Consider the following 7,855-nt stretch of genomic DNA (forward strand, 5'->3'; position numbering starts at 1 on the left):
TTGTGTTGTGTTGTGTTGTGTCGTGTCGTGTTGTGTAGTGTTGTATGAACGATGTTTTCGTAACCATGTGTGTTTGGTCCAAAGCAATGCAGCGGAAAGGGAATATCAGCAAACACATCTAATCTCAAGAGAGTGATTGTATGCATGCGGGGTTTGTCTTGTCTTTCTCTTCTAGTCACCGTTGTGGTGAAGTGAACATTGCGTGGTGGTTGGTTGGAATGCGATATCCTTGGCATGAGCGCATTAGTTTACACAAAACGACATTGTGTCCCTGCCGGGTCGGTTGTGAAGACTGTTGATCTCATGCAGGTGATGGTGTGTACTATGTATGTTAGTACTATTCATCTCATGCAGGTGATGGTGTGTAATATGTATGTTAGTACTATTCATCTCATGCAGGTGATGGTGTGTACTATGTATGTTAGTACTATTCATCTCATGCAGGTGATGGTGTGTACTATGTATGTTAGTACTATTCACCACACATTCACGTCTGTATCATTTGCATTGAACACACCATACATTCATTAAAACAGTGGCAGGCTGTAAAACTATGCGTACTTGGTGAAAAGGACACATGCTCATGTCGCATGGTTCGCCCATACAATGCAGCACATACAACAGGTTGCATACAACTAGCACTGTGGGCATACGTATAAGTATCACTAACGATACTTTGTCCAGTGGCCACTGATCTGTACAATAGTTCAATACGTAAACATATGGCGTACGTACTACCCCTCGAACCAATCCATCCCCATCACATGTCCTTAAAGCCTTGCTATCAACCATCCAAACTACCATTCAAACGCGTTCAAAACAACTGAACAACCCGTTACCAACAGCGCACAGACCTTTCCCTCATATCCATTGGGCCGTCTATAGCGGTGGCTGTGTATAACACTCCCCGTGTAGTGTGACTTCAGTTGCTGGCCTAGACTCCCTGTGGGCAGCCGCGGCTGTGAGTAGTGCCCATTCGCACTGACAATGGCGTCGAAGCGTTCTACGCGCTCCTCGATAACTCCATCTACATTGGTGAGGAGATGCACACTCCACTGTCTGTCGCAGTAGTATAGTTTGTGTATTTCTGCGTCTTTGCATGCAACACTACTTCCCATGTACTCCGCGCGGGTCACGGTGGTGTTGAACTGGATATGCGCAGCCAAACCACATACATCGCAGTAGTCCTGTAAGTAGTCTCTGACCACAGTGCGATGGGGATACCGCTCAGTGTGATCATCTCCCATTGTGAAACCAGGTATGTTCATCAGGTCTTTGGGCAGATTCGTGTGTAATGCATCATACATGGACGAATGCTGATTTACATCCAGTCCTCGGTTACCGTAACCCGTTGAACTATAACTTGTACTTGTACCTCCATCCTGGTCACGCAATACCCATGTGCCACCAACACACTCCGCTGCTTCATACACCACGACCTCTAGACCTTGGTCAATCAATTCCTTGCATGAGATCAATCCCCCCGCACCGGCACCAATAATACACACTCGCCGTCTGCGCTCAGCAATGCTGATACGTGTCTCGTTGACAGTCATGATCACTTGATATGTATATTTGTATATAGAAATATATATATTTATATATCTACGTGTGTGTATTGATGCAGCGTAGTCGTATCTTCATCGACGTAAATATAAGCCAGCACAGTCATGTACAGACTTTCCATATTGCAACGCAAGATAGATGTGATATCTGATGATTCATAGCCTCTCGTGAAATAATTCGAGAGCGCAAAACCCCAAACCCTAAACCCTGCGCATGGTGTTCCGTCGGTATCCCTATAACATGATCTTCCGGAAGTTCAATATATACGAATGAAAAAAACCATAGCCTCCTACATTGAACAAACAGACTAATACAACTACGCAACTGTGCTGAGACATATCAGCAGAGGTCATCTATCAGTGTAGTTGTGCGAGAGAGTCAGCTGCACGCATGCTCGGCGATACAATACAGCAGTAGTATGAGTGCTATGCGACTCCGGTAGTTGTTCAGTGGAGTCGGTGCTATCATACGTTCCCTATTCGCCTTTATCGAGGGAAATTGCTAGAATTACACGCAACGGAGATTAGATTGTTAGTTGCTATGACGAACATGGCCTGTGCAATAACTGGCGCTGTCGTGCGCGTTCACATGTGTTGTGCTATGCACAAGAATTGCATTGCGGCAAATACATACGCCATCGCTACATATAGCCCGTCCCTCGGCACATTCAGAAGAGATGCGTCAAGCAGATGTATGCAGGGGTACGTGAACATATCCAGGCGGAGTGTTGTTAACAGCTCTGAAACTGATGACAGGGGACTTTCAGGTAGACTGCCGCTTTATAACTGTGCAATGCCAGAGGGTGCACGCTTGCAGCCACACAAGATGAGCAGGAGAACACGCTTCTACACCACATCGAGTGCGGGCGAAATGGAGGACAGAATACATGCACCACACATGAGTGAATCGAATGGTGGAGATGCTCGCAGTAGTAACAGGCACAACAGCAAGAAGGCTGCCGTGAAACGGTCGTCTACTGCAATGGATGGAATGGTCAGGTGGATGGCTCAGCGCGAGATTACGCCAAAGGACTTGCTGGAACCAGTAGAGAGAGTGGGTGCTTTACACAGGGACGGGCAGGCATCTACACCACACATAGGTATAGGTGGAGATAATGAGGCAGATACTATAACCACGGATCCTGGTTATAGTGGGGGCGCACAGCCTTCTAAAGACAGGCCGGTTAGACGACAGGAAGCTGCAATGTCTCAAAGCAACGGTGTGCAGGGTGGTGATGGATCGCACGGGGAAAAAGCAACCAACCGTGCCTTAGAGGGTGACAGTGAGGAACATCAGGCGCATGCAACGGATATGAATATGACAGACGCACACAGGGATGGCAGAGATGTACACGAAAGCACACAAGAGACATCTGGCATGGCAATTGCACGCGAGGCGTATGCGGGTCGTGTAGCGGCTGAGGCAACTGCTGCAACGCACAGCGAATTAGACGTAGATGCATACGAAGGGGGCTCTGACCGTACACATACATCACCACACACACACACAGTACCACACACACACACAGTACCACACACACACAAAGCACCACACACACAGAGAGTACCACACACACACACTGCATCACACTCACACACAGTACCCCACACACACACAGCACCACACACACAGAGGGTACCACACACACACACTGCATCACACTCACACACAGTACCCCACACACAGTCCTCAGCCACGAAAGAGGCTGTGGTCGACGCGTACGTGCACGAGCACTTACGTGTGGCCGCCAGCTCACACAACTGGTTCCTGATGCTGCAGATACTGAGCGATCTCAAGGACAACCCCGACTGCCAGGGGGTGGATACAGAGGCCATGTACACGGTCGTGGATGCAGTGAAGTACATGCCCCTAACCGACGCCGTGAATGTTTCTCGCAAGCTATTCCAGGTGTGCAACACGCATATCAAACACTTCCGGCGCCTGCCCGACTCGCTGACCAAGCTAGAGGACTTGATGGAGACCTTCACGCAGATAGACATGGTGTATTGGGCTGAGCAGGCCTTTATATGGGCCACCGACAGACCCGCCACCAAGTTCATCGATGAGCCTCGGCAGCGCACGTACAACCTGCTGCTGGAGTGTATCTCCAAGCGCAAGTCGCCGCTGCGCGTGTTTGATGTGGTCAATGAGATGAAGCTCCGAGGCATCCCGTACAACTTAGACACGGTCACGTATGTGTTCAAGGATTGCTACAAGCGGCGCCGGGGGGACCATGCTCTCACCTTCTTCAACCTCGAGCATGTGCGAGAACGTGCCACAGCCGATGTGTACACGCTATGCATGGAAGCGCTTGTGCACGGCCGCAGGCTTAACCCGGAGCACGACGACGCAGTACAGGCGTATAGTATGCTCAACGAGATGACTAACCGAGCTTTCATAGAACGGCGCAAAGACCTGCGGCCCACTCTGGCCACGTACAAGGTCGTGTACAACGTCGCTGATCTGAAGGGGCAGAATGTGCTGTACAAACGCCTCAAGGCCGACAAGATCACCTGCGACTACGAATTCATCTGCCAGCGCATGGACACTCTGCTGGACCCACAGTACCCCGAAGTGCGCTCCGAGCGTACCGCTATGGATGTCATCGACACATTCCGGGACGCGCAGAATAGGCACGGACTGTTTACCGACCCGCGAGACGGCCGTGAAGACCTGGGCAGCGAACACTGGGCCATGTACGAACACGGGCACTACAAACTAGTGCAGGCGCTGAGCTACCTGTACATGTACCACGAGGCCACCAACGTCTATGCGTCGCTGGTGAAGCAGAACATACCCCTGCGTAGTCAGACGGTGTCTGCGTGCCTGTACGCCCACGCGCACGCCAGGAAATGGAACAGTTTAGGCCCTATACTGACGCGGTTCTGGGACCAGAACGAGATTGCCGGGCCGCACCTGACCCGAAGTCTTCCGGACGTCTGCATGATGATGGCGCAGGAGCGCGGCAAGGACGAGACCTTTGCGCTGTGGATCCACCACCAGGACATGCTCAACGAGTGCATCGACCCCACGTGGATCTCACGCGTGCAGGTGGCCACCATAGACGCCATGATGACCGAGTTCAAGCCCATCAACACCTCACACGGCCCACGTCACGCCACGCGAGCGCTACAGGCACATCCAGACGCTGTGGGGGCGCACGCGGACGACGATGTGGCGGAAGTGACGTACGAAGAGTCCGCGCGACAACGGCGCACAGCCAGCGCAGAGGCCATACGCCACGCCAAGCGCATGCGACAGCCAGGCATACGCTGGCACACGTACAAGAAGGAACGCCGACGCCTCAACGTGCAAGTGCTGCACGACAAACGCATCGCGGACAGGCAGGCGCTGAAGGCCGAGTGGGGGGTGGTGGATACAGTGGATGTGGATGGGTATGAGCGACCGGAGATGCGCAAGAGACTCACGGGAGACGACAAGCGCGCGGCGACTACCAGGCATGTGCCCAAGTGGAAGGCACCCGGTAAGGGAACGGGGCGTTCCGTGGCCGCCAAGGGGTCTATTGGGGGCCAACCTCCCCCTGTGGTGTTGTAGGTGTACATGGTTTGTACATTAATGGGTTGATAAGCTGCGTGGAGAGTGAGAGAGTGTGCTTCTCTGAGCTTCTCGTTGCAGTATCGCGAAGGTGTGCGTAAGCAAGCGGCCTTGGATCCATTATCCATCGCCTTGTACGTGCATACGACAAGTTGTCGTACGCTCACCACATTGTCCATTACATGGTACAATCATACAAGTTGTCGTACGCACACCAGATGGTATACACATACCCCTCCATACGAAGTGTGTCTACACTCCGGGCGGATCATATCTTGACCTGTGTCGGCAATATGCGTCGAAAGACGTCTTGGGACAACAAACCTCTAAACCCTAAACTCTAAAATCATAAAACCTTGAAACCCTAAAACTCTAAAAGTCTAAACCACTATAATGCTAAAACTCTAAAGCACTAAAACCCTTTATGCGTTGTTATAGGCCATTTGCAAGGACCACAATACCTTAGGGAAGTAATAGCTTTGAAAAGTGAACTCAATCAGCTACAGACTACCATGCTGACTGATAAGGAATGCGATACATCTCAATAAATTTCATGCGGTGATGTTTGTGACGCTTGGGATCCTTTCGTGTGGCATAGGACTGACAATAAACACGCAAAGGTACGTGAACTGCTGTCTGTCTATATTACTGTATATATATATAAATATATAGCATCAGCCAACATATCTTATGAGTCAACTGTTTTCTTTCTAAATCACTTGTGTATATAAATAGCAACAGCCGACATATCTTATGAGTCAACTGTTTTCTTTCTTAATCACTTGTGTATATAAATAGCAACAGCCGAGATAACTTATGAGTCAACTATTGTCTGTCTAAATCACTTGTGTATATAGATAGCAACAGCCGACATATCTTATGAGTCAACTGTTGTCTGTCTAAATCACTTGTGTATATAGATAGCAACAGCCGACATATCATATGAGTCAACTGTTGTCTGTCTATATCATTTGAATCAATGAATAGCAACAGCCGACATATCATATGAGTCAACTGTTGTCTGTCTATATCATTTGTATCAATGAATAGCAACAGCCGACATATCATATGAGTCAACTATTGTCTGTCTAAATCACTTGTGTATATAGATAGCAACAGCCGACATATCATATGAGTCAACTGTTGTCTGTCTATATCATTGGAATCAATGAATAGCAACAGCCGACATATCATATGAGTCAACTGATGTATGTTTCATGAGTGCAATACCCTGTGAATGTATGATTGCTGCACCACATGGTACTAAATTACTGACTTCATTCTAGTGTATATATGATACCCTATGTGTTTAAAGTGTATGCGTGATGCATGGTTGTAGTGATGGCCGTTTGTCCAGCACTATTTATATTGCGCTGTGTAGAAATGCTCACAGTGATGGGTCTTCGCTCGGGCCACCTCAGGGGTTGGCGCTTATCTGCCAATCAGATGACTTGGAGATAAGCCCTAAAGTACACTTTTCTAGGACAGGTGCAGGTACGTGTACCTTGCTGGCTTTAAAGGCCAATTATCGTCATATGATTAATAAATCGGTGTGTGCATATGGTCTTAGATTGATTTCGAATGTAGCACCCCTTTAGCGTGTATGGTTGGGGGGTTGATGTATAACGGTGTACGTGTGTGTTGTGTTGTCGGTTATATCATGTGTGTTGGTCGAATGCGTTGCCGTTTCTGTTGTTTCGGATGAACGAACCACGAAGTGGAGATGCTGTGTATTGTGACTACCCTAATAATTGTATACAATGTACTGCGACTACCCTAATCATTGTATACAATTGTATTAGTTGAAAGCATCACTTAGAATGGCAGTCGATTATAGTGTCCATTTTAGAGAGTACTGCTGTAGATTGTGGGACGGGTATATATATCTGGCTTTCACAGAAATAAGATTGCGCAGGTGGATATATAGGTATACACCAATGTATGTATTCCATTCACACACAAATGACTACCAAGAAGGTGTTACGAATGGAACATATGCGTTGTGGATATCCACGCTAGCTTTGCTCTGCTACGGATAGATCTGTGTTGCTTTGTCGCATAAATACCTACCCCACCTGAGATCAGGTGCATCTTCACACCTAATTAAGGTGTTTGGTCATGCATTTACACATGCATGCAGGACAGATCCGCATTTTTCTAGTTCAATCTGATATGTATAGACTAACTTTAATCGTCGGCTATGAATGCAGATTTGGGCTGGTTTCCTTTTACCTCAATATTTCCGGCTGTAAAGTGTTTATGGCCAAACTGTACTACATACAACTCGATAGGCATCACGTGCACAGATGTATTGTTTGATAAGTTTTGTACACAAATACGTTTGTTTGTCTGTGAACTGCATCTGTAATGGAACATTCATGTGCAGAGACTCCAGTGTATATGATCACCTGCATGTGTCCTTACTTACTGTCCGTATGGGCTATATGTCTTGTCTGTCTTCTCCATATTATCATGTATATGAACAACCAGCTTATATGCATCGAACCTAACATTGCGGGCCACATAGGGTTTTGGGGTTTAGGACAGGATCAAATATTGAATGGCTCCTACACCGCCATCATAGGTGTGTTAATCATCCTATATTATCTGTATTTGTTGCCGGCGGGTGTATTTTGTGATATATATATATATATAAATATATATATATATATATATATATATAATAATAATATATATAGTATACTATATATAGTATATATATATATATATATAT

At 47.5% G+C, this 7,855-nt stretch overlaps 2 protein-coding genes across 2 annotated transcripts; one reads left to right on the plus strand and one right to left on the minus strand.

The window, feature by feature from the left end:
* Positions 1–171: 171 nt before the first annotated feature.
* SARC_10368 (hypothetical protein) lies at positions 172–1,680 on the minus strand (the record flags this gene model as incomplete). The annotated part of the gene is made up of 2 exons (XM_014295591.1): positions 855–1,680; positions 172–228 (listed from the first exon to the last, which is right to left on the minus strand). The coding sequence occupies exons 1-2, from the start codon at positions 1,554–1,556 to the stop codon at positions 172–174; spliced, it is 759 nt and encodes a 252-aa protein (XP_014151066.1). The 5' UTR covers positions 1,557–1,680.
* Positions 1,681–1,871: 191 nt separating this feature from the next.
* SARC_10369 (hypothetical protein) lies at positions 1,872–5,507 on the plus strand. Its single transcript, XM_014295592.1, has one exon. It carries the CDS (start codon positions 2,107–2,109, stop codon positions 5,119–5,121), a length of 3,015 nt encoding a protein of 1,004 aa, XP_014151067.1. The 5' UTR covers positions 1,872–2,106; the 3' UTR covers positions 5,122–5,507.
* The last annotated feature ends 2,348 nt before the right edge of the window (positions 5,508–7,855 follow it).

The sequence above is a fragment of the Sphaeroforma arctica genome, assembly GCF_001186125.1.
Source record: "Sphaeroforma arctica JP610 unplaced genomic scaffold supercont1.1223, whole genome shotgun sequence".
Classification (NCBI taxonomy): domain Eukaryota; class Ichthyosporea; order Ichthyophonida; genus Sphaeroforma; species Sphaeroforma arctica.

Bases quoted from the DNA above. Each gene is read 5' to 3' on its own strand.
- SARC_10369 (XM_014295592.1), top strand. From the start codon at position 2,107: ATGACGAACATGGCCTGTGCAATAACTGGCGCTGTCGTGCGCGTTCAC.